At 44.4% G+C, this 25,990-nt stretch overlaps 1 protein-coding gene across 1 annotated transcript in view; it reads right to left on the bottom strand.

Annotated features, from left to right (window-relative positions):
* Positions 1-436: 436 nt before the first annotated feature.
* Positions 437-25,990, bottom strand: part of gabbr1b (gamma-aminobutyric acid (GABA) B receptor, 1b) — a 40,689-nt gene continuing 15,135 nt past the window's right edge. The window contains exons 6-18 of the mRNA XM_008281293.1: positions 25,651-25,842; positions 23,342-23,587; positions 23,148-23,211; positions 19,282-19,359; positions 14,963-15,113; positions 14,486-14,618; positions 13,194-13,310; positions 12,323-12,430; positions 11,363-11,456; positions 10,772-10,899; positions 3,023-3,151; positions 2,130-2,273; positions 437-724 (exon numbers count right to left, since the gene is read on the bottom strand). Of these exons, the coding sequence (XP_008279515.1) occupies positions 437-724; positions 2,130-2,273; positions 3,023-3,151; positions 10,772-10,899; positions 11,363-11,456; positions 12,323-12,430; positions 13,194-13,310; positions 14,486-14,618; positions 14,963-15,113; positions 19,282-19,359; positions 23,148-23,211; positions 23,342-23,587; positions 25,651-25,842 (1,872 nt within the window). The remainder of the gene's footprint in view (positions 725-2,129; positions 2,274-3,022; positions 3,152-10,771; positions 10,900-11,362; positions 11,457-12,322; positions 12,431-13,193; positions 13,311-14,485; positions 14,619-14,962; positions 15,114-19,281; positions 19,360-23,147; positions 23,212-23,341; positions 23,588-25,650; positions 25,843-25,990) is intronic.

Raw genomic sequence — 25,990 nt, 5'->3', positions numbered from 1 at the left:
TGTTATTTGACAAAATCAGCGGTTGCCAAAAATAGAAGATGCTTTTGTCTCCTTTTGGATTGTGATAGTAAAACTGCCACCGATGTAAACTTCACGGTCTGCAGTGTCGTAATGAAAAACTTGGCAGGTTCGCACAAATAACTCAGCTCTATATGGCACATGGAACATCGCTGGAAGAAGACAGGTGCAAAATGTTAACTAATTTAACACGATTATTCTGTGAGAGAAACGAATAACAAAAAGCACCGACAAGCTCAGTGGAACAAACGTCAACCTTAGCGGACAGTGACCCTACATCGGCTGTTCTCTGGTCTGTGCTGATCGGTGGAAGGGCTCCTGCAACAGATACTGATGTATTATTTCGATTTTGCACTTCATGTTCTCCATCTCCACACAGAACACTAGGATCCTCATCCCACCGCTGCTCACCAGGAGTTCACTTGTAGAGCAGCTGCAGCCGGCTGGTGTGACAGTTATTTCGGCTGATCTTGCTGTCTGGCTGGTAGAGGCTAGACGAGTTTGCAAAGGACGGAGGGATGGGATGGAGGTCGGAGGTGGGCGCAGGGTAGCCGGGAGGAGGAGCTAGAGACCTGGGGTCGCTGTGGGTGATGGTGTGTGGAGGCGGGCTGTGGTTCTGGTTGGTGATGGTGGATGCTCTCCTCCTGGATCGCAGGGCCTGGCGCTCAGACAGCTGGTTCCTCAGCTCTGACACACGCTCCTCTTTCTGAGGGAACGAAGAGCAGGAAGAACTTAACACACACTTCAATTCTGTTTCTAATTCTAGTCAAGTATTCTGCTCATTCACATTTTCAGTGACGTTAATGAAGAACATCATACATCCAGAGAATCCGGAGGGATGTGACTGAGGAGTGCACACAATACAAATCAGTTCGTTTTAGCCAAAATCTCATACAAACGTATGAAATCTTAACTCAGGAGAAGCATCACTTACTGTGATATTTCAGATTCAGCACACGTGCAACTGGACAGAACCTCACAGCAGTCTGGTACCATCATGTGTATGAGGTGTCTGCGGACGTGTTTCGATCAGCCACAGCAGTAAAACTAATGTCAGGTGAATAACACTGATCATTATATGACAGTGTGATGTTCTGCTGGGAAACCTTGGCTCAGGACCTTCACATGGGAAGACTGGAGGAGCACAGATCATGTTCTGCCCCGGTCCAGGGGAACCAACATGAATTGTGCTCCCCCAGTCCTCCCACTCCAAGAAAGGCCAGCGACCAGTAAGTTCAACAAGAGGAGATTTTTATTTCCTTCAGAGGGAGACATGAGCCGACATGATAAACACAAATACTCTAACTTAACCCTGAACAAAAGAAAAGTAAATAAATGATAATAACCTCACCCACCTCCTATGAAAGTCAAAAACAAGAGAAAAAGGGTTAAAATATATTTACAATACTTTACAGGTTTTCACAAAGTTCACAGAAGTCCACCGTGCACCAGCTACTAACTAACTAACTAACTAACTAACTAACTAACTAACTAACTAACTAACTAACTAACTAACTAACTAATTAACTAACTAGTGCTGCTGCCTCCTCCTACAGCACAGACAACAGAGATGTGTCATGCCGGCTAAATACTACAGATGACCCATAACGCGTGATACCTAATCACACAAACTGCTCAGGAAAAGCTCAAGAAACATGACCAAGAGCTCCAGACAGTGACCCCACGTCCAGTTTCTCAAATTTCCCAATCTGATCGAGTAGAACTGGTCTATGGGGGCCCCAATGTTAGGCAGCTGGTTTTAATTTCAGGGTTGTACAACATCTAAACCACCTTCATGCTGATGTGTGTAGTTGATCTGTGACGGTGTTTGGGTGGGTGTTGCATCTCATAGGAACATCCACATGAACCTGAGGTTTCCCAGCAGAATGTTGACTTGGAACATGATGAAAAGACCAGTTGAACAGATGTTCATTTTAGCTGTCAGTGGATTTATTGTTGTGGCTGATGGTGTATACATCTAAGGTGTGGACAGGTGTGATGACACCTGAGCAGACTCTGCGGAGGAAGGCTATAAGAAGCTACCTGCTGAATGTGAAGGGAAATGAGGAATAAAAAGACAAGCCTGTGGACAAGACAAGGGCCTGGCTGACCTCCTGAATGATCTTCTGCAGCTCCTTGTTCTCTCTCTCGAGCTGCCTGGACTTCTCCTCGTCATTGTTGTTGGTGGAAGAGCCCGTCTTCATGGTCTCCTGGGCATCTGACTGCCACTCCCCCCGGGTGATCAGGCGCCGCATCTACAGGACACGGACACGCGTTCCTCACTGAAGAACACCATCTAGTGTGCTGTTACTGCTGAAAGTTAAAGGTGGTCTAATAGTTTGGTGAGACACTTCTGCATGGATTCTACATTCAGCTGACCTGGGACCAGTTATACCAGATGCTTTGAGGCTTCTCATGTTGTTAAAAACATACAAGAACTATGCTTTACAGACGAGGTCTCACAAGTTAATGTTGTACAGGTGAGCTAGGAGCGGCCTGTCGTGTTAGACTTTGGTTTCAATCTGCACAAAAATGGCTCTGCTGGAGGTGAAAGGTCACTGTAGACCTTCAGAAGGGTGGAAGTTAGATTTCTGGTGTTTGGTGTAGATGAGAAGCCACATCGGGGCTTTCTGTTGGTGATGGTATATCTGACCTTGTATGATATTTCATGGTCATACATCTTGACTGCACGGTGCCAGATGGACACATTCTTTGTGTTGGGAACCATGTGTAGGCTTCCCACTGGGTCAAACTCAAGGTCAAACATTTGGATACTGCCATTGCACTTGAACTACAATACCATGTGATGTATACATGGATAGAACCCTTTATGCTTCAGACAACCATCCAACCATGACTAGTGAAAGTCGTGGTTGGAAAGTCCCAATCATCAGGGGCGACCATGCTCCTCTACTGAGGGCCCTCTAGTTTTATCAGGTGATGAATCTGCTGCTGTAATGTGCAGGGATGCGATACAGAGGAGAGAACAGCGCTCTGGTTTTACCTTGGGGACGAACAGAACCACCAGGGTGATGTAGACCGAGAAGATGATGGCCAGAGAGGCGAAGGCGAAGGAGGCGTCCTGCTGCGAGGACAGGATCATGGTGACCGGGGCTGTGATCATGCACAGCACCTGAGGAAGACAGAAACCACGTGTTTAGTGGTTTCATTACAGTATAAGAAACCCTGTACAAGCCAGCTCAGAGAGGGCACTCGAGACGTTAAGAAAAAAATAAAAAATAATTTTAAAAAAAAATTAAAAATTAAAAAAAATTAAAAATGTAAAAAACATCTTTATATTTCTACTTTTATTAGCCTTTTCTTTTATGGATTCATTTTTATTAATATTAATATTGCTTTATATTGCCACATTAGTTATTATTTATTTTATTTATTCTTCTTTTAATTCCCACTTTTATGTCATTATTCTTTTATTTTTGTAATTTGGCGTTCTCACTGCTCCATAGTCTAGACCTGACTGTGTAAAGGTGCTAACCACTGAGCCACCTTGCAGTCTAATTACAGACCCTTTTAAAAAAAAATATTTGGGACATCAATACATCTGACTGAATGCAACTTTTAGATTGTATTATTGTTTTATGTATAGTTGCTTTCGCAGCACAGATTTCATTTCTGTCATCTCTAACGAACACCAGGAGGAGATGAATTACAGGAGGTGTGAGGCAGAATGTGAGAGGGACACAGACAGAGCACGGCTTCAGATGAAACACGAGCGGCGTGGAGCTAAAGCTGGAAATCAATACTCATTGATCAACAGCCAGCCATCGCTGTGCAGGAGCTGAAAATTCTCATCGAAACCAGCAAATGGAAGCAGCGGGCCGAGACCAGCAGCAGCCACATCTTCTCCACGGTGTCATTACTTACACACAGCGACGCACAAACACAATCCGGCTCTGCGCTCGCACACAATCCGTCCAATTCATTTCAGCCATCTCACTCTAACAAATGGCATTTCGGTGCACTTGGGATTCTGGGGATAACCGTGATCGCTGATCTGGAGACGGACTGTTTCCACAGAGAGCAGCCTTTACACAGAGCGCTGCTTCATTACAATGTGGGTCTAATTCGGTAGGTTTGTCCACCGGTCCTAGCCTACCTTCAGACCTAGAAAACAGTCAAACATCTATGATATCCATTCCAACATGGCTGCATGACTTTGGTGATGAACCTGGAAGTGATTTACAGAGGAACGTTATCAATCACTGGACTTTAACAGCATTATGTGCTGTCATTTGTACTTCACTTTGGTATTCCTAAAGTGTCAGCATACGTGTGTCATATATATAATGAAGCTACTGCTGCTGTGTCACCTACATGAAGGCTGCAGGGCGCCTGGATCCTGCTTCATGCTACAGCTGTCTGATAAAGCTGAAGGAAAGAAGGCGACGTTGGACGCTCAACGTAAGCTGTTGTCTGAAATTAGTTCCCTAGATGTGTTGAATGCTGCAAAACTGAAGAAGACGGAGTTGAGCTCCAACAGTTTGGAGATCAGAAGGTGCAGCTCCGGTCCAGTGGGCTCTGGGCCGGTTCCAGCTGTTAGCAGCGATGGCTGGGAGGCCGGTCGACGCAGCTTCTCAGTTTTTTAAGCGTTGCTTGCTGCTGATAGGAATATGTTTTCATGTCCTGCCGTCTGATAGAAGATGTGGACCACCTGCTGTGGGAACACGTCTCGGCATAAAACCTGCTCCTTCCTGTTGCCAATTTGTGATGCTAAGATTAAACGCTGAGTCTGTCGCTCTGCTTGGATCAACACGTTTAAAAAAAAAAACATGTTTTATCACTTTGGTGTTACAGAGCCTGGTTCTGATGTCTATTTCTGAGCTCTCTAATATCCACATCAAGACTACTGAGTCTGGGTTTGTGATGCCCATGAAACTGAAAACATGACTTTTGAATTCTCTTTTTTCACACTTTTAAGTAAACAGCACAAATCAGTTTTATTCTAACTACTGTGCAGAAGATCTCAGAAACAGAGCCTGCTAGCATTGCTAAGATCAAACTAATCTGTGTTAGAAGAAGAGGGGCATCTAAGAAGCCTCGTCCTCCTGAAAACCAGACCGAACCAGGACAGACAGAGGAAACAGCAACAAACGCATGGTGATTTCTTTCCCTGCACCAATTTGCATTTCATCCACTCAGCTTAGATTTAAATTGGGCTCAGAGCATAATGGATAATCCTCAGCGATGAATTAAAATAAAACGATGGGAATGAAAATCACAAAAGCAGCCAGACTGGAGATGCTGCTGATTAAGAAGCTACTTCCAGTCAGTGTGTGTGTGTGTGTGTGTGTGTGTGTGTGTGTGTGTGTGTGACAGACTGAGGCAGCAGCAGATGCCTCGCTCGTCTTCTATATTGTCATGTGGAATACTTCAAGTGAAATTTGGCTGCAGTGAAAGGACTCCTTGTTCCTGAATACGCTTTACGAAGCTGAATAATTGATTGTTTTATCTGGCTGTGTGACACAGCAGACAGGTCCGTCCAATTATAGACACAGAGCTGGCACGTCTTTGAAGACATCTGAGAACGACAGATGTATTCACGCTGTGGAGATGAAAATCCTTCAGAAACCCGATCGCATGCGAGCCTTGTCTGCCTGCTCTTAGACGGGAGTTTTCATGTAGGGCAGGGGTGTCGAACTCCGGTCCTTGAGGGCCGCAATCTTGCAAGTTTTAGACATTTCCCTCTTCCAACACACCTGATTCAAATGATGAGGATCGTTATCAGGCTTCTGCAGAGCTTGATGATGAGCTGATCATTTGAATCACGTGTCTTGGAAGAGAGAAACATCTAAAACATGCAGGATTGCGGTCCTCGAGGACCGGAGTTTGACACCCCTGATGTAGGGTGACCAGTCCATCACAGGGCCACACACAGAGAGACAGACGACCAAACACACTCCCATTCACACCTACTGATAATTAGAATCATCATCCTTATCCTGTGAGGAACCGTAGCACCTGGAGAAGGCCCATGCAGGGAGAACATGCAGAACACAGAAAGACCTGAAGGACCTTTGTTGTGTATGTTACCGCTACGTATTTAATTAAAGTTAAAACATCTTTCTGTGTAAATATCTCATGTTCCAACGTGGACACCTGCAGCTTAGAGACCAGTGCGGCCTGTATATGTACACACCTGGTTTTCTGTTTAAAGTCAGTGGGTGGGGCTTTTATTCAGGTGCCTCTATAGTCCAGGATTTCAGGTACTTATTGTGTACCTTAAAAGGAGCATCACCTTTCCCTGCAAAGCTGCTGCTTTTAGTACAAACTGCTGTGGGAAACCTGTCAGGTTCTGAATCATGTGGCTCTGCATGGGGTGTCGGGTGTTTTCTTCCACGCTCCATTTACAATAAACTGAGCTGGTGGGTGGCCTGCTTCTTAGCCAGCACCACAACCAGCTCACTTTTGGTTTCAGTTGCTGCTTCTTGAAATGTTGCTGTTTAACTAACTTGCACTGCAGTCAGCTGAATATAAAAGTGGGCTGACTTTAGCACAAGACACACGTCAGCGAGTGTAAAAGAGTTTACAGGCAGCACTGTGTCTTTTCTCTTCCATGTAAAATTTAACACAAGCGGTTTTATGTCTGTTAAGTCCCTATGAAGCTGTAAGAGTTCTGATTCCTGTGCACGTCTTGAAAACCTTCTCTGCCTCTACGGTCCTTCTGTGTGCCACAAGCATCGCATGGCCTGTTTAATGACACAATGCTTTGTGTGTGCGCTCAGGTGAGAATTTTATCATCAGACATTCTGACCTGCAGCAGACAGAAGTGACAGAAGCACATGTCTCAACAGTGACAGCAAACACCTGAACGTCTGCAGTGTGTCCTACAAGCCCTGCACAGGAGGTCAGAGCTGGAACCTTTCTTCATCCCGTTTGATTTCATGGATGGAGCTGAAACAACAGGACGTGGGTCATAACTGCCACTGAAAATAATTTTCTCTAAAATTAAATCAAACAATATATTCATTTTCAAAGTAGTTGTTCAAAATAGCTTTCTGTTGAATGATTGGTTATATAACAAAACGTTTCAGCTCTCCATACAAGCCTGTCAGATGGTGCAGAGAGCATACCACCGTCTAACTCAGGTGTCTACTGTGGCATACACAAAGAAACTGAGGGATTTGGACATGTGACTTTATTCCTGATGATGAGGACGTATCGCAGCTGTGTCAGCTCAGGTCTACGTGTTCTGGGTGCTTTGCAGTGTCAGTTTTAGGACACACCTTCTGGCCACCACGCCCTCATTGAAGCCCTCAGACTGGGCTCGAGGTGAGCTTCAGCGCTGAGGATGACAGACCTTCCTCAGCAGAGCGTGAAGCCAAAGACAGGTCAAAGAAGAAATGACAAGCTTGCTGAGAGGAGCTGCGCTGGTAAAGGATTGGAAATGAAAGTCTGCAGTCGAACACAGGGCCTGGAGAGAGGCATGCAGCTGACAAACACATCAGTCTGGCAGCCAGCAGCCCAAACATACGCATACAGCACATTTAAATAGACAGGCTGTCCAGGCCCAGAACTCAGTCCACTGGAACAATTTGTCCTCAGATTTCTTTCTGAGATGAGCCCAGGATGGTACATTCAGAATCCTGTGGTGGTAGTTTGTACCGTGGAGAAGAATGAACGCTGTTCTGTTGCAGTGACTTTCAGAGGAAAATGAAAGTCAAGGTATAAATGTACAGCTGAAACCAGAAGTTTACATCCACTGTATGAAAAGACAGAAAACCTCCTTATCTCTCTGATATTAAATCAGACTAAACTCTTCCTGTTTCAGCTCAGTCAGGATCACCAACATTATTTCTATTTGCTAAACGCCAGAATATTGAGAGAGAGAATTTTCAGTTTTCATTTTCCATACACTAAGATGCCTTCAAACTATTTGGGAAAGCCCAGATGATGATGTCATGGCTTTGGAAGCTTCTGATAGGTTAATTGACAACATGTGAGTTACCTGGAGACACACCTGTGGATGTAATTTAAGGCACACTTCAAACACACTGCTTCCTTCTGTGACAACATGGAACATCTAAAGAAACCAGCCAAGATATCAGGAGGAGAACTGTGGACCTCCACCAGTCTGGTTCATCCTTGGGTACAATGTCCAGATGCCTGAAGGTTCCATGTTCATCTGTTCAGACAGTTCTATCAAGTATAACCACCATGGGAATGTCCAGCCATCATAGGCTCAGGAAGGAGACGGTTCTGTGTCCAGAGATGAAGTGTTCTGGTTGGAATGTGCATATCAACCCCAGAACAGAAGCTAAAGACCTTGTGAAGATGCTGCTGAAGCTGGTCAGAGAGTCATTATCCACAGTGGAACCAGTCCTGTACCGACATGGGCTGGAAGGCTGCTCAGAGAGGAAGAAGACATCACTCCAGAAGAAACATAGAAAAGACAGATTACAGTTTGTAGATGCACACAGGGACAAAGAGCTTCATTAGTGGAGACATGTCCTGTGGTCTGATGGAACTAAACCTGATCTGTTGGGCCTTAATGACCATCAGTGCATCTGGAGGAAAAAGGGGGAAGCTTGAAGCCTGAGAACACCATCCCAACTGTGAAGCACGGGGGTGGCAGCATCATGCTGTGGGGCTGTTCTGCTGCAGGAGGGACTGGTGCACTTCACACAATAGATGGCATCATGAGGAAAGAACATGATGTGGAGACATTGAAGCAGCATCTCCAGACATCAGCAGGAAGTTAAAGCTTGGACACTAATGGGTCTTCAGATGGACAATGACCCTCAGCATAGCGCCAGATTAGCTACAGAGAGGCTTCAGGACAACAGAGTCAGTGTTGTGGAGCGGCCATCACAAAGCCCTGATCTCCATCCTGGAGAACATCAGTGGAGCAAGGAGACCAACAAACCTGACTCAGTTCCACCAGTTCTGTCAGGAGGAATGGGCCAGAACTCATCAAACCAATAGTTTGATGAATTCTGTACTAAGCAAATCATTATTTTCTTTTTTAAATTACCATTCATGTGTCGAATATCTTCTAACGGATGTCTGACTAAATATTTACGGCCCCAGTGATACAGGATGAATTCATACAGGAGGACCTTTGCAACCCCTGGTGGCAGAAAACAGAAGAGTCCATTGAGTTTTATGAGACTGGAGCAGGGCAGGAGGATAGTGAGGGTAAACCCTGCTGCATCCAAACTGCCCTGTCAGAGGTGGGCAGTTAAGCGGCGCCATACATCTACCTACCATATCTATACGCAACACTTACTATAAACAAGCAGCCAACGAGCAGAGGGAATAAACGAGTCTTTGCACCGTAAAGCTAACTACTCAGTCAATAAAGGGAGAGCGGTCAGGGGGAATGAGGGTGGAGGAGGTTGAAGCAGATCTTCAGATGGCATGATCTGGAACGCACCTCCATGGTGGGTGGTCGGAGATGAACCAGACTCCGGGCAGGAGAGCCGTTTGTGGTGGAGGTTGTCGGTGTAACGGTAAGTGCCCACAGGGGCGTTTCTACACCTGAGGCGATGCTCTGTTTCCCAACATTGCACGCTTGGTAGGTGTGTCACAGCAGACCGTTACAGGGTCACATGACAGGAGCTCCACTGCCACCGGAAGCCCGTCCTGTTCAGGCATCACACCAACATGGCAGCTTTCTCTTTTATTACCAAAACAGTTCAGCAAAAAGTATTTCTGAAAACAACTGGGGCAAGAAGTCACCGATGTAGCTGCAGAATCTGTCCTCAGCTCAGTTGAAAGGTTATTTTAGAGGTTTTAAGAAGGAAGGTGTTGGACCTCCGCTGCCTGTGGAGGTTGAGGTCAAGGCTACTTTATGTTAATGAGCAGCAGCTAGCAGGCAACACGATGCACCGCGGGGCGTTTCACGTTAAACTGACGGATCCTGAGTGGTACAGAGTCTGTTTGTCGTTGTTCTCTGGTCCGGCGTTCAATCGTGATCTGAGCTCATCGATTAAGGCAGACTGGAAGCAGGTGAGCCACTCTCAGCCACAGGTGTCCTCACTCAGCTGATGATCCAACTACAGAGCTACACACACACAAAACAAACACACACCTCACTCATGCCAGGTGATAAGGAAAAGAGGGAGAGGTGCCAGCTCAGCAGTGGAGGAGGTGGAAGGCTTTCATCCTGCTTCGTCTGCCAACATCTGTTCCAGTCTAAGGAATGAAAGTCAGCGTTCTGTCTTGGATTTTTACAACAAATCTGTCACTTGTCAGTCTCCCACTTTCATAAATGTCCAGTAATAAATCACAGCAGTCTCTGATGTAAATAACCTCCACGTCTGAAGGAATGCTGTTGTTAGACTTCTAAAGCTTCTTCCTGGCCTTGGTTTCACAGGTAAGGCTAAACTTCCAATCCCTAAATGAATTCATTCTTATTAATTCATCATTTTTATTGCATAGCACCAGTCTGTTGGCCACAAGTACGATGAAGTACCTACGGCCATATTTGTTCAAAGCTGACGAGCTGACTGTAGTTTGTTAGCATCGGCTCAGTTTCCAGGCCTTCCTTTCAACATGATCTCTGGGTTTTTGATCATGTTATAGGTGGAAGGCTAAGAACAAAGTGGCAGTCACCTGTGCTGCAGAAAAAACACCATGACTCTTAAAAATAGACCTCAAAATAGTTTGCTTTTTTTCAGCATCTCTCCCTAAAAAAAGCATGAAAACACAAAAAAACACAAGTCTTTTTCTCCCCAGAAATGTACACACACACACACACACACACACACACACACACACAGATTTAACTTACAGCGACATTATAGATGGCCATGCCCACAGCTCGGTGGTCGTTGATCTTCTCCGTGGAGATGGACTTGGTCTCGTAGGCCAGGAAGATGCCGAGCAGCAGCAGCAAGCCTTTATAACCATAGACCACACCTGGAGAGGAGAGCAGCTGTGAGGAAGGATGCAGCTGTCTGGACGGCAGCTCATTTCATATTCTCAGTACTTGGTGTTCACAGTTTAGCATTTAAAAAACCCTGCAAGTAATGTTTGGTTTTCCACATCCTGTCTTTTGTGACACTTAAACTTCCACCATGAGCTGAAACCTGATCCAGGAATCAAGGAACAAAACCAAATGATTAATAAAAAAAGAGTCAGTTTGGCTTGATAGGACGACTAGAAAAGCAGAACTATTCATTGTCAACATGTATTATTGATCCATTTATTTGCTGTTTTGGTCAAACTACGTCCAGATCCAGAGCAGCCACCGTCAGTCAGTTTGATGTGCAGACTGCTGCTGCTGCTTACAGATAGATTTTGCTAAAGCATGCAGAACCACTGAGATATACAGAAACCTGACAGACACAGTGCTCTAGGATTCGGTGGGAGCTGCACTCACCCAGCCAGGTGTTCATCTTCGCTGAGCTGCAGTGCTCCAACAGAGGCTGGATCAAAACATCAAGGTCTCCTTTGGGGGCTTCTCTGGTGAACTTCTGCTCGCACACATTCAACATGAACACAAAGGTGAACAACAACAACACAACAGCAGCTTCACCAGCAAACACCTGTTCAGAAACTCACCTTTTCTCATTATGAGGTACACCTGTGAAGTCTAGGGCAATCCAACACAACATTCTAACTTTACAAAGCTACTTTGACTTTCTGTACATCACTGAGGTCAGCTGGTGCTGGAACTTCTACTACCTACATCACATTTAAGTGTTTGTAGTATTTTGCATCCTTCATGTATGTTTATGCAAATATCTAAACGTTAGAATTATGTTTAGCCTTGAAAATTAAATAAAAGCGCTGTGGGTGGAATCACTGTAGCTTATAGGGAATCCAAATGTTTTGGATTGTTGGGTGTTTCTGTCTCTGCCTTTGTGAAGCGCTATGAGATGACTTGTTGTTGAAAATATGCGCTATACAAATAAAAGTGAATTGAATTGAATTGAATCAGGATAACTTTCAGTGTGCTTTTAAGAATCAAACCTGTTATTTTATTATATCTTTTCTTGTCTTTTCTTGTCATTTCCAGAACGGTTAACGTTGGATTTTTCTGAAGAGACCTGAAACACACCACCCAGCGCCCGTCTCCTCAGAAATACAGTTTATTGAAGGAGTCCTTTTTATTGTAATTATTTACCTAAACATTAAAATGGAAACTGCTTTTAAATTTTGTAAATTCAACATTAGCAGCTACAGCTTCCACATGTCGCTCCTTCTACATGTCTTATCACTTTCCAGCTGAATTTTATGTAGACAAACCAGATAAGTTAGTAGACATAAGATCCACCTGAGGAGAGCGTGAGATGGTGACGTGTTGATGAGTCTTTACTAAGTGAACGGATGATCATACCTCTACTGTGATGTGTAAAGGATCCACAATCTGCCAGATTATGAGGGACAGGATGTCGATGCAGAGCAGGACGCCAACAGTAGCGTAGAGTTTCCACGGGTCCAGGTGCTGCTGGGAAACAGGGGGTGGTGGTCACTACGACAGCATGTTGAGGGATCAGGGAGAGGCACAAATCCTCTCTTTTTGATTTTGTGAGGGAGGGATTTATGAAGCCATAAATAGACCGGCCTAAGCTGGACGAGAAAACAATGATCCGTCACTAACTTAGGCCAATTCAATCTGCCTTCAGAGCACTGAGCGCGACAGGAATGAGACAAAGAGACAAAGAGAGCGAACAGACTGCTGCGCAATCACCAAACAAAGGTGCTTCTTTATGTATTTTGCTTTAAAGCAGGAAAGAAAAAGACTTTGGAGTCGATCGAACTCTATCAAACTGTTACTGATTTTGTTGCATTAAAGCCTTCTGGCTAAAAAAGAGAAAGGATACAGAGATATGAAGCACCTCTCCTACCAGATGATGATCGATAACGTTCATTTACAGAATCACAACTTGTTTCTGAAACTATCATCAGTACACTGCAGTCAGCCGTGACGTCCACTTATGATATATAAAAACCATCACATGGACACATTAGCACTGGGATCCACAGGAAACGGTCGCTGGCAGGACAAAGAGATGCTACACAATTCTCTGGTCCCACCGTGGGCCACATGTGGAAGCAGAGAAACTGTCAGAAGATGATACTCGACATCCTCTCTGACTGTGTTAAGTAAAGCCTCAGCCTCCAGGGTTCAGCAGAGGAGCTCAGGATAGACCTAATTGTTCACCCATAAACGGAAACATGAACCTCTAAATCCCCGTCACTTTTACCTTCCTCTTATCCTTTTTTTCATCCTTCTTGGTGAAGACTGTGTGGACCCACCAGATCTTGGTGAACATGCTGCCGTACGCGATGCTGAAGCCCAGACCGAGGAGCCACAGGCGGAACTAGTGGAGGAGAAAAGAAATGAAAGGTTCCATAATTAAACTGACTAATACATCAGGCAGATAAATCAAATCATCTCCTCAGCCATTCTCCACCATTAAACCCAGTCTGAGTTTAATAGCCTTTCAGAAATGACCTTGAAATGAAGATAGCTCTCTCCGAGGCTGCCTGTACCTCACACAGTCTTCTGGTGCACAGCAGCCAGGGTCTGCCTTTGAAATGCTGGGCAGGAGTCAGATGAGGTAACGGATAGAAGGTACGGATTCAGAGTGGAGACGGTAATGGTCTTTAAAAAGGAAAATGATCTCAGCTTTGATCTCCTTCCTCGTATGGCACTTTCATGTCTAACTGGAGGGATGATTTAGAATGATGCTCACAGAGGTAATGACACATCGACGACATTGGACTCGTTTAGAAACAGAGGTTCCTACGGGCATTTCTGCTTTGCAGGTATTCTGTGATCACAGGCGTTGTTTCATACTTCAGTGAAAGAATCTGGATTCAGTTGTATAATTTCTGTAAGACAATAAAATCCTGTAATAACAGACTGGAGAGGTGAGCTGGTAACAAAGGGGTTAGATTTCTGATTTTTTTCATTACTTCTCCCCTAAATTAGGAAAATTGGTTAAATACATTTTGACTGTTCTTCAGAGCTTCTTTTGCTCATGTAACAACAAAGCAGCAAACATCTGCTTGTTGGGTTCGTGTCCGTCTCTTCCTTCCAGCAGTGTGAGTTAGTTTCTGTGGAGCCTCCATCCTCCAGACAAGCTGCCTGTTGCTTCAGTGTCCTGCTCCTAAGGTTTGGTTTATTGTTCACTTTTTAAATAACAAACTCAATATCAACAGCAAGCAGGGATTACTGGGGCATCTAAAATCTTTCACATAACAATCAGTTCAGCCAATGGACTGTAGAGATGCATCTTAAAAGATGTATCTCTATGACAACTGAGAAAACTCCATCTGCTAAAGAATGAGATGTAATGTGTTTAAAGGCCCCAGTAGGTTTGAGATCGTCATATTAAGCTGCTTCTGGAAATCTGTGGTGGACACATGTCATCGTTTTGACATTTTATAAACAGTAAGTAACATTTGCAGTTTAATAAGAGTGAAAATATCTAATAATAATAATCAGTTGTGAACCTAAACGAATGCATGTGGAGCAGCGTGTAAAGCATACCTGGCAGACAACAGGAAATTGTCGTCTGTGGACATGAAGGCCGTCGATGCCCAGAGGGAAGACGGCAGCCAGAGCCATCATGCAGCCCACTGCAGTCATGTTGTTCAGGTAGGGCTGAGAGTTCTGGATGTACCTGAAGCAAAAGCCCAAACATCCACAGACATACGTATATGACTGTAAACAAATACAAAAAAATGACTTCTACTACAGTGAAGGTAAAGGAAGAGTTGCCTGGAAAAAAAACGTTAAACATATTCATTATTACATGAAGATATAAGATATTAAGTAAAAAGGTAACACATCCATCCATTAATCCGTTAAACCAAAACAAGTGGTCCTTAGATTGAAGGGATGTTCTATGTAGTAACTTCCTCTTTCACATCACACAGAATTATTCAGCTAATATTTATATAAAGTTTAACACTGTTCAGTGCAACGTTACCTTCACTGACATATAACAAACGTGAGCTCTTGTACCTGACGTTTCTGTTGTAGATGTTGAACGTGAGACAGACAATTCCCAGCAGGATTCCCAATCCAGCAAAGACAGAGACGGTCACGAAGAGCTTCTGGGACAGGTAGCGAAACTCTTCAATGACCACCGTCTGGTCTGCAGGAGGTCCTGGGCCTGAAACATGCAGAGAGATGTAACGTGAAGGATGAAGACACTGTGGGCAGCAGAGGAGGTAAAGAGAGGGCCAGGAAGACTGGAGTTGGATGCATCCAGAGAAACACAGAGAAATACAACCAACATTTTTTACTTCTGAGTTCATTCCATCGGTTGACCTCTACTTTGTATTACTCAGAGGCCATTTCCCAGTTTTACAAAGCAGCACTGCTGTCGTGAACTGCAAGGTGTGCTGGAGGAAATGAACAAGGTTCAGTCAAATAAAACCGTCAAACCTGAGAAATTAATGCTAATAGGCTATGATTAATGTGTAGAATTATATCAGCAGCGCAAAAGAATCGTGACAGGATAGCAACAATAACAGAAATAACTCCCCAAATGAAGACTTAACTGTGGACCTACAGAAGAAGAGTTCAAGGAAAAACTCTATTTGAAAAAGCAGATGAAAGGATAAAAACTGCCTAAGACCATCAAGTGGCTTCATAACATTCCTCTAATCAGGGTGCACTGAGCTGCTAGTGTTGAGGTGAGGATAGTACGCCATGTGCAGCTGTAGAGTGGAGCTGTTCCAGCCATCCATCCATCCATCCATCCATCCATCCATCCATCCAGGAAACCAGGAAACCAGGTAACCAGTCTATCACAGGGCTACACTTAGAGACAGACAACCAAGCACACTCACATTCACACCTACGGACAATTTACAATCACCAATTAACCTCAGCATGTTTCTGGACTGTGGGAGGAATCCGGAGAACCCGGAGAGAACCCACGCTGCACGGGGAGAACATGAAGACTACACGCAGAAAGATCCCAGGTGTCCTCACCGGGATGCCAACCGGCGACCTTCTAGCTGTGAGGCGCTAACGGTGCTAACCACTGAGACACCTACAGCCAATTCAATTCAATTTTATCTGTATAGCGTAGTTTACGACATGTCATCACACAGCGCTTAACATAGTAAAGTATAGACCTTACAGATTCAAAGTTCATAATCTAACAAAGGCCTACGTGTAAAAGGGAGACGATCCCAGGCAGCAAACAACAGCTCTACAGCCTGAGCTATGCTATGCTAAATCTGTGGGCTCTAAGGGAACCAAAGTGTACGAAACAGAGTCCTGCACGTTTTAAGGACCCCACGATATCGCCTCTGTTTTCCATGAAATGCTTCTCACCATGTTGTTTAGTGTGTGTTCAGTAAAGCAAAATGTTGTGCAGTAAAACCAGCAAACTGCGAGGAGTCAGAATCATAATTCATGTAGATAACGCACCGTGCATGTGAGTGGGTGTGAGTGTTCGCTGAAGGCAGATCCCGTGTATACCTGTGCATGTCTGTGGGCTCCAAAAAGATAGTAAGTGAGCGTCCTTTGGGGAAATATATTCTCCTACACTAATACCTCTCCCTGCCCTTGATGGTAGAATCTGGATAGTATGTTACCATGACGACTGGCTCCATAATGGTTACCATGGCAATACCAAAGAGAGAGAGGCAGCGATGCAGCAATGGTTGTCAAGGAGACTCAAAGAATGAGGAAAGAGGAGGGTGAAGAAATACTGGGAAACAAAAGTGAGACAGTGGAGAAGAAAAGAAATGAGAGAGGTTAGACACAAGCAAGCAAGTGAGAAGTTAATGAGGAGATTAGGACGGACTGTAAAGACAGAGAGAGAACAAACAAGGAAAGGTCAGAGGAAGAAGAGAATTTGGACAAGAAAACTCGTGTCATGAATTGGACTCGGAGTTGGAACCTGTCGACTTGCAGCAACAGATCAACCACAGCGTTGTGTTCACCTGGAGGAGGCCTGTTTCTGTCCTGTCACCACCCAGCGATTTCTGCTGCTGTCAGGACGGACACTAGTAACTGACTGTAAGGGCAGGAAGGAAGGAGGACATGCTGATGATGCCTCGGGGTGACTGACTGTCACAAACAGTATCACTTGACTTGTCCACTGGCCGAGAGCATCTGCTGTCACCCGAACACAGTCCAGATGGCCAAGACGACTCGGCTGAAGGAAGCAGGACCAGGCGATCAAACACAAAAACACAGGTCGACACTTCCCCAGCCCTCCCTCGGGGCTTGTCACACCAGAGCAAGAGGCCATTTTGATGACCTTGGTGTGCATTGGCTTGGTTACAAAAGCTAGTTTCTGGCAAACAGCGAGGGATGCATCAGAGCTTACAGCTTCTCAGTGACAGTAGGTGGGAGTGACGTCAAACACTACCGGGGGGACTTTACAGCTCGGCTCGTGTTTTCACAGCTGAGATGTCGACAAACCCTGGAGATGCAGCAGCTTACTTTTCAGCGGTTTAGAATAGAATAGAATAAAACTTTGTTGTCCACCAAGGTGGAGAATTGTCTTCGGCTCACCCACACAGAAGATCAGCCATACATACAGACACAGAGCAACACATAGTGTAGGCAGCCTACTGTAGAACAATAAACTGAATAAAACAGTACAACAGCAGTTCAGGTTCAGGTTATATGTGGGTCGCTCACTTCACTGAATTGAGAAGGCCGGTGGCGTTTGGGATGAAAGACTTTTTAAAGATACCTTTGGCCAGAGGAGCTCTGTAGTGCCTCCCAGACTTCAAATCTGTTTAAAGGAGGATGGGAGCTGTCCACCAAGACTCTCCGAGCTCTCGTCCTCATCCTCTCAGTCCATATTTGGGTCAGACACTTTTACCCACAATTTTACTTCCCATAATTTTACTTTGTTTGGAAGGTATATAGACAGGATTTAGAAGCATCACAGTACAGAAACAACACCTCTGAAAGTCACCAATGATCTTCTAAGAGTCTCAGACAGTGGACCAGTTTCTGTAGGTGTTCTACTGGATCTCAGTGCTGCATTTGATACAGTGGATTCCAGTTTGTTCATGCTAATGATGATTCTTCCACTCACACCAGAGTTAGTTATGGAGTTCCACAGGGCTCTGTGTTAGGACCTATATCATTTACCTTGTACATGCTCCCTTTAGGCAGTATTATCAGGAAGCACTGCAGACATTTCCACTGTTATGCAGACGACACCCAGTTATATTTATCTATGAAACCAATCAGCTGGTCAGACTCCAGCATGTCTGAAGGACATAAAGACCTGGATGACCTGGAATCTCCTTCATTTAAATCCAGACAAACTGAGGTTCTTGTATTTGGCCCTAAACACCTCAGCAACACACTCTGGAACCAGATAGCTGCTCTGGATGGCATTGCCTTGGCCTCCAGTTCTACTGTACAGAACCTTGGAGGTATTTTAGACCCTGAGGCTTGTTCTGTTGAAGGTTTGGTGTTTTTGTATTTCCTTCCCACCGTCGCCGACTGCTTGCTCACAGGCAGTCCAAAGGCAGCTTTGGATTTTTGGGTTCTCTGTTTAACATTCATAAAATCAACGTAATATTTACTCCCCAGTAATGCTTCCACCCCCTCTGCCAGTCAGTAGGGTGTCACCTTGTTTAGTTGTGGAGTAATTGCCCTACCCCCACCTACCCCCCCTTCCTTAAATCAATTCACGTAATTTTGGGGATACAGGAAATCCAATCAGCTGCACTCTGGACACATAATCGAACGCACAAGCGCACAGAACAACCAACCCAAGGTCAGTCTGCGTCCGTCACCCCCTCCCCATCGTTGCATCACTTGATTTGTTGTCCAGTTTCACAGAATTGCAGCATCCTCCACAGTCTTCAAAACAATTAACCATTGTTAGATTTGCGTCTTGTCAGCGCCCAGAGAGGCAGCAGTGATACAGAGCCTTCATGTGTACTGATTAGGAAACACAATTTCATTCCTCAAAGTCAAGGTCATGGAGCCCAATCCCATTAAACCCCCACCCTGATAGCTTTCTCCTGTTTTGTTTGGACTCTAAGCTGGCAACATCTATTTACTGCACTGCTGTCATGGCCACAAACGTGTTCTTGTTTTTAATTAGCAAATGGATTCAAATTGGGGCTGAATTGCACATTGTCCCATCACAGCACTTCTACTCAGTCCTGAATAACTCAGATACGTGGTGAGCTGTGAAAAGCAAGCGGGTGTGTTTCTGTGTCCACATGCTGAATAAAACCCGACTGGCTGATTGGGAAAAAACAGGAGATTGGAGAGTAGAAGGAGTGCAACAGACAGTGATAAAGAGACAAATAAAGGGGCTGAGGAAGATGAATGTCCCTTACCTATCCACTTGTCATTCCCATACCAGGACAGATTGCCTTTAGTGCTGTCGTAGTAGCCAATCTTCTTATAGCTTCCTCCTGGAAGACAGAGAGAGAGGAAGGGAGCGGGTAAGAGGAATGTGATGTCTCTTCCTATAATCAATGTTTCATAGGTAACACTGAATAGCCAACCACGATAGCCAAATGTGGGAAGTAGTGTGTATCATGAACAGTCTCGTAGCTAGAGCTGGCATTGAACATCTCCCCTGGATCTAAACCCTCTTGTAAGTCAGTGATAAGACATTTCCTCATGTGAAATACATTTTACATCCATCACAGCCAAACTCATGCTTCAGAACTCTGTATTTTGTGTTGAATGGAAGAAAAGAAAAGTATTCCTCAAAGTCCAATTTTAAGAAACAAAGAAATATCTTTGGTGTGTGACATTGAAATTCAGGAGCCACAATAATACTGGTATCAGGAACATCACCACAATACAGCACACAAATAAATGATTCAACACAAAGTTCTATTGACTGGATCTGAAATGGAGTGAAATCAAAAGCATTTTCTGAGATGGGTTGGGTTGCTTTCTTTCTGAGATGAGAAGATGAATATCGATGTCGTGTCTCTGTGTTGTGTACAGAGCTGGAATCAGAACAATGCTAGTCTAGCTTAGCATCGAGACTGGAATCAGGGAGAAGAGTCCACAGCACACAATACAGCAACATCTGAAAAGCTCACTAAATAGCACACTGGGTCTCATATCTCTGTTGTGTTCATTTTTCTTCTTCTTCTTCTTCTTCTTATAGTTTCGGTCTGGAACAGGTGCACAATACATTTCATCATACTGTGTATAATTGTGTTGGTGACCAATAAAGGCCTTGAATCCTTGAATCCTTGAATCCTTGAATCGTGTTTGAAGTACTGAGATGTTTCTGTGGCCAGTAAAGTGATGATGATATTTTTTATTTGTACTGTTAATTGTTGTCGTTACACTCCGGGTTCAGTGCTGCTGTGTATTCATACTTCCAGGTCAAAAGCGTTTAATCTCATCATCGGCACTGTCACAGAACACGGACACGTATACGTCTCCTGCTTTTCTAAAAGGCAAGGTTAAGTGTTGATACCGTATGATTAATGTTCAGAGACATATAATTATCTCAGGACAGTTAGCAGTCATTATGTGCTCAGAGTAGTCCTGCTAACAGATTGTCTTTGAACATATCTGTTGTTTGGCTCTCCTCCTGTCTTCCAGCACCACCTTCTCTCTTCCTCTCCTCATTTTCATCTGAACTGTCCTTTTTGTCTTTATCCTGCTGTAAACAAACAAACACACGGCCTGACGCTGTGTGTACACGACCAACCATGTGATGATATACAAACATGACAGCATTAGGTTAGATGCAGAACGTAAAAGCCTTTAAAAAGCACGAATGTATTTAGTGTATATGACAATATTTAAACCAAGGATCAAACTATCTGTGCACCTGAATATCTTACCTGATGACGAAAACATATAACAGAAGGTGTAAATGCACACAGACCACGTCGTGCTCAGAATACATCTGAACTGAAAAGACCATATTTGGAGGTGGTCTGGCTTCAAAATGTTGTTTTGAGTGACACATGTTCCTACCAGCTGGATCTTCTACATAGTTAAAGACTCTTGTGTTGTATGTGCTGCAGTGTGGGACAGAAGTGTCCTTTGGGCCAGTGATGGTCAGACATGAAGTCAAAAGTCACTTCTGGATCAACTATAGATCTCTTTAAAATAATAATAATAATAATAATAATAATAATAATAATAATAATAATAATAATAACACAGGCGTCACACAGCATCCGCAGTCTGATGTGAATAATTTTTATTCAATACAGAGGCTTTAAGAACCTACAGAAGTCAAATCTTATCACTGAACAACTCCCTACAGCTTCTTTTATACTTTCTCCTCCTTCTCCTGGGAAGCCACAACCCATTCTCTCTAAAAAGATCAGTCATCTCTCATCTGTCTGATCTAACTGTGGCAAGTTTTCAGTCACCTCATTTTTTAAAAATAGCATCAACAGTGAATTCATTGTGCACTTGGATGTTCAGCAGACATCCAGCTTTCCAGCCGAAGTCTGAATTCAACTCTCCAGCTGCATAACCTTGAACTACACATGAACCAACAAGCTCACACATGAACTTACAAACAATCTTTTTATCCCAGCTGCAGCATCCTATATGTTTTTTGTGGGTTGTGCTCACACAGGATTGTTCACTTGTACATGAATTTAATTCAACCATCACATTTCTCAGGTTTGTCATTTGTCCAGTTTAAAATCCCAAAACATCTGGATTAGCTGGAACACAAGCTTCCTCTGCTCCTTTGCCCTAATGTTCAGTGATGATCAATTCATATCCACGTCCATTTTTTCATCTTTTCTGACCAGAGACCTGTACAAGGCCTGTTTGTTTCTTCACTACCATGAAACAAACAGCAGTCCATCACTGACCCTCTCCTTGTCGGACGACGAGGCCTGAAGCAACGAAATCCGTCAAAACAAGCTTAATTTTTAATTACTCCGACAAACACAGAGCGCCTCTAATCATAACACGTTCCAGCAACGACAGAGGAACACAAATCATGGGCAGAGTGAACACAGGCTCAGTAATCAAAGCAACCAGCCTTCTAGAGCCGCGCCACCAAAGATAGGACACATCACAATCACCAGATCATCACTCAGCCACCTGCACTCCATTAAAAACTGTGATGCAAGCGCCCGACATAAAAACCAGCAGGCCTGCACCAGGGTAATGATGTGACTGTTTCCAATGGCTGCAGGTTGTTGTCGAACAGCACAGACACAATGCTGGTTAGTTTCCTGAGATAAACAAGCACCGTGGTGAACTCCCATCACCTGGTAGCTTCCTGTAAAGTCGACTGCACATGAGATTCAGCCAAGACTCCGAAAGGTAGAGAGCTTCACTATCCCTCAAGCCACGCCGCTCACCTCCTGCGTTCACAATCCCTCTCCCGTTCCTGACTGCCAGCTCAGCAGATCGTTTTGTAGCTTCTCTAATTATTGTTTGATTGACTCTAGCTGACCTGATGTTTTGTGTCCAAAGAAGTGATGGTGCTCTGCTTGTACGTCCATCCCATCAAGCAATCCACAGCGCTAAATCCAGTGTTACACATGTAGACGACATGCACTCAGTCTGCTATTCACCTGCACTGACTGGTATGTTGACAGAGGTTGCATCACATTGGGTTCATCACCTGGGCAAATGTTTGGTAGCTCGCTAGCTAATCACACTTCACAGGACGAACACCTAACCAAATAGTTTTGGTGTCTAAACTTAACCAAATAGTGAGTGGAAACCTAAATCAAAGGGTAAAGTTCCCCTACGTGACACAAGCTCCAAAAAAAACCTGTATTCTCTGTATGAATGCTAAAACATGTGTTGTACCATTAACTGTAGTACCTGATTGCACCACCTGGCGGACCCTATCACTGTTTAATACCTCCAGCGACCTCAGGGGGCAGTCATCAGGACAACGTGCAATTCAGCGTTGGCAAGTAGAGAGTAAAGTCAGAGTTTAGCTAGCTATGGGCACACAAGACTTTTATAAGGCCTCATGTCCTCTAGCCAGCGCTGATGTATTTATTCAATGCTTCCTTCCTTTTCGACACCTGTGTCAACAATGGATGTACATAAAGGCCCGACTGCTGAATGAGTCATGATCGGTCCTGGTCCCACCCAGGACATCCTGAAGGGACACATTTCTTTGAGTTTCTATTGACAAATTAATGAAAACGACAAGATAATTGCAGATTTTGCCTCATCGGCTGATTATTGAGCTGAATTCCATTTTAAAGCACAGATGTATTCTGCGGCATACCTTGAAGTTGTTCGATTAGAGTCCAGGCCATTCGAGAGCCTTGAGCGTCAAAGACAACATGACCCTGAAAGAAAAGGCCAGAACATTAACCTGTTAATACCTCCATCCTGTTCACTGTGCCACTTTTTCACTGCCTCTCTCATATCACCAACCAGCACTCAAGCCTTCCTCCCTCCGCTGGCTCTTGTACTTACCGAAACTCCTTCGAAGGAGCTGGTGTTCATGGCTCGATAGATTTCAGCAGTGATGTCTCGATTGTTGTAGTTGAAATCTTCCAGACGGTGACCTTTGGCCTTTAGGGGCCCCACGGTCTTGTTGAGGGCCAGGGCTAGAGCCCAGACAGCGTCGTAGGCCAGCGGGGCTTCCTGGAAACCACCCGTCTCTTCTGAGTTTTTACCACCAAGTTTAGACATCAGCTGGGCTAGAAACTCCTGAGAGGTCTGAAGGGGAGAGGACAGGACGGTTACACATGGATGATGTTTGATCATTTATGTAGAATATCTGAATTAGTCGGCTTTAATAGGTTGATTGGTTATAGATCAAAAGATTTACATTTAAAGTGATTTAAAATGCTGATTTAATTCACTCTCTAAGGCACCAGGTCACCAACGCGGTGCAGAGTCGTCATCAATGAGCTCCATCTTTTTCACCCTGCTCCAGCTCCCGCTCAGGGCAGAAAAGAGGGAATACTAACAGAAAGTCTAAAGGGGGCAACACTAGAACTGGTAAAACCTATACGAGACACCAATTCTGCTGCTAATCCTTGTATTTGGAAGTCCTGAAAAATGCCTTTGGAACTTCAGAATGTGAAGTTGATCCGTAGTTTCTCCCTCTGGGAGAGAATCTATCAGATTTCCTCGGACAAAGTGTCATTGTTGTTCCTCCTGCCAACCCAGCATCATCAGATTCTGTTGCCAACCTGATTAACTTCCGAGAGTCATCCATCCCAGGGGAGTGAAAGAAGCAGCTTAGACAGAAGCTGTCTCAGAGATCCAGTGTTGTCTCCCCGACTGGATGGGATGCTGGGCTAATGTAGAGCACACAGTCTGCCTGTTTGATTCTAGACCTGTCTGACACTGTTCCTGACTCGCTCAGACGGGTCAAAGACCGAATGGACTGCTGTTGGATGTGAAAACAAGAAGCTCTGATGTTCGTTTTCTTCATTGTTCTGGGAGGCGACATGGTAACAGAGAGGAGAACACAGATGTAGATGTTGGTAAAGTCAATCAGACCAACAGGTTGAAGAAAATCAAAGCCCAAAAACACAAAACGTCTCCACTCACACTGCCAAGTTTGACCCTGACGACTGAGTTTACGTGGCTCAGTTCATGGTATAGATAGACAACTACCCCTTGACTTACATGTTCACAACAGCAAAGCTTTATGCTGCAGGACACAAAAACATGTTCTGATGTCCTCTACAGACCAGGCAAGCACAACATCGCCCCTGACCTTATCTCAAGAATCGTTGTATATAATGATGACTCCATACCCCAGTCTAGTTTAAATCCCAACTGGTACCAAGTCTAAACCCCAGAACCTTCAGACAACCCATGAAGATGCATGGACCAGTCGGGAGCTTGTGTTGACTGTGATCAGACATCTCTACCTTCTCAACACAACTGAGTTAAGGCCTGAGAAATGTTGAACTGTTTTGGGACTGCTTCGGCTTGTCTAGAAGAGACGGTGAGAATTGTAATAAGCAGGTCAGTAACAATGTTAATAATCAGTTTCAGTGCCCCTGATTGCAAATTTTCCTCTAAACTCTCTTAGCAGACTAAAAGGTACAAAAAAGCTGCTTCCTCTGCAGTTGCCTGGTTTGTCTAATTTCAGCCCCCTTTGGAGGACTCATTCAGCAACCACAATGTCTTCATCATTGTTGTGCTGATCATACAGTTTCACCTGCCTGTTACACCTGACCGCACCTGTTCAACGATGAGCCCCTTTAGCCATCTTCAAATGTTAGATGCCAAGAATTTTTTGGCATTGTTTATGGACTTAGTAACGCACTTAGCCTTATAATAATGTGCACAAGGTGGTCAAAAGTCTTGGTTTCTCCCTGGACTCATCTTTGAATTTTACGAAATAAGTCTGCAGCATTGTGAAAGGCAGCTTTTGTCACTGTGGAACCATTGCCAAATTTATCTTGCGAGGACGTGTCAATAGTTAACCATGCTTTTATGGTGAGCGTGTTAACTGCTGGACTATTGTAGCTCCCTGTGCAGGGCTTAACTCTATGATAACTGGTACAAAGAACACCCAGCACAGAACTCCAGCTCTGGCTCTTTTGCACTGGTTGCCAGTAAAATATAGGGATTCATTCAAACATTTGCTCTGTATTTTTAAAGTCCTTTATGTTTTAGCTACCCAGTGCACTAATAATACATTCACTCTGCTTCCCGACATCACATCGACTCCTCTCAGTTCCCAGACACAGCAGCTGGACATGAGAAATCCTGGAGCACCACTGATGGGCCACATGATGAAACAACGCATGTCTCACCAGGTTGGAGGCTCCTCGCACCGTCTCCGGGTTCAGCATGACGATCTCAGTGGTCACATGACCCTCCACGGCCTCCGTCATCTGCTCCACAGTGCAGTTGATGGACGCGTCCTTGATCTTGAACCAGTTGTCGGCGTACCAGCCGATTAGGAACCAAACGTACTTCTTCCCGTAAAGCTTCTCCTTGTACACCTGCAGACAGACGATAAACGACGACACCAGGAAGAGAAATGTCACTCGTTATCATTGTTTTAATTGTGAATATTCTGATGTTTATTGTGCTGTTGATGCTTTTTGTAATTGAAGTGTTCTGTAAATGAATTTCTTTGGGTAAAGATGG

Source organism: Stegastes partitus, unplaced genomic scaffold (assembly GCF_000690725.1).
Source record: "Stegastes partitus isolate 25-593 unplaced genomic scaffold, Stegastes_partitus-1.0.2 Scaffold6, whole genome shotgun sequence".
In the NCBI taxonomy this organism is placed as follows: domain Eukaryota; kingdom Metazoa; phylum Chordata; class Actinopteri; family Pomacentridae; genus Stegastes; species Stegastes partitus.
This window is presented reverse-complemented; position numbering and strand designations above follow the sequence as displayed.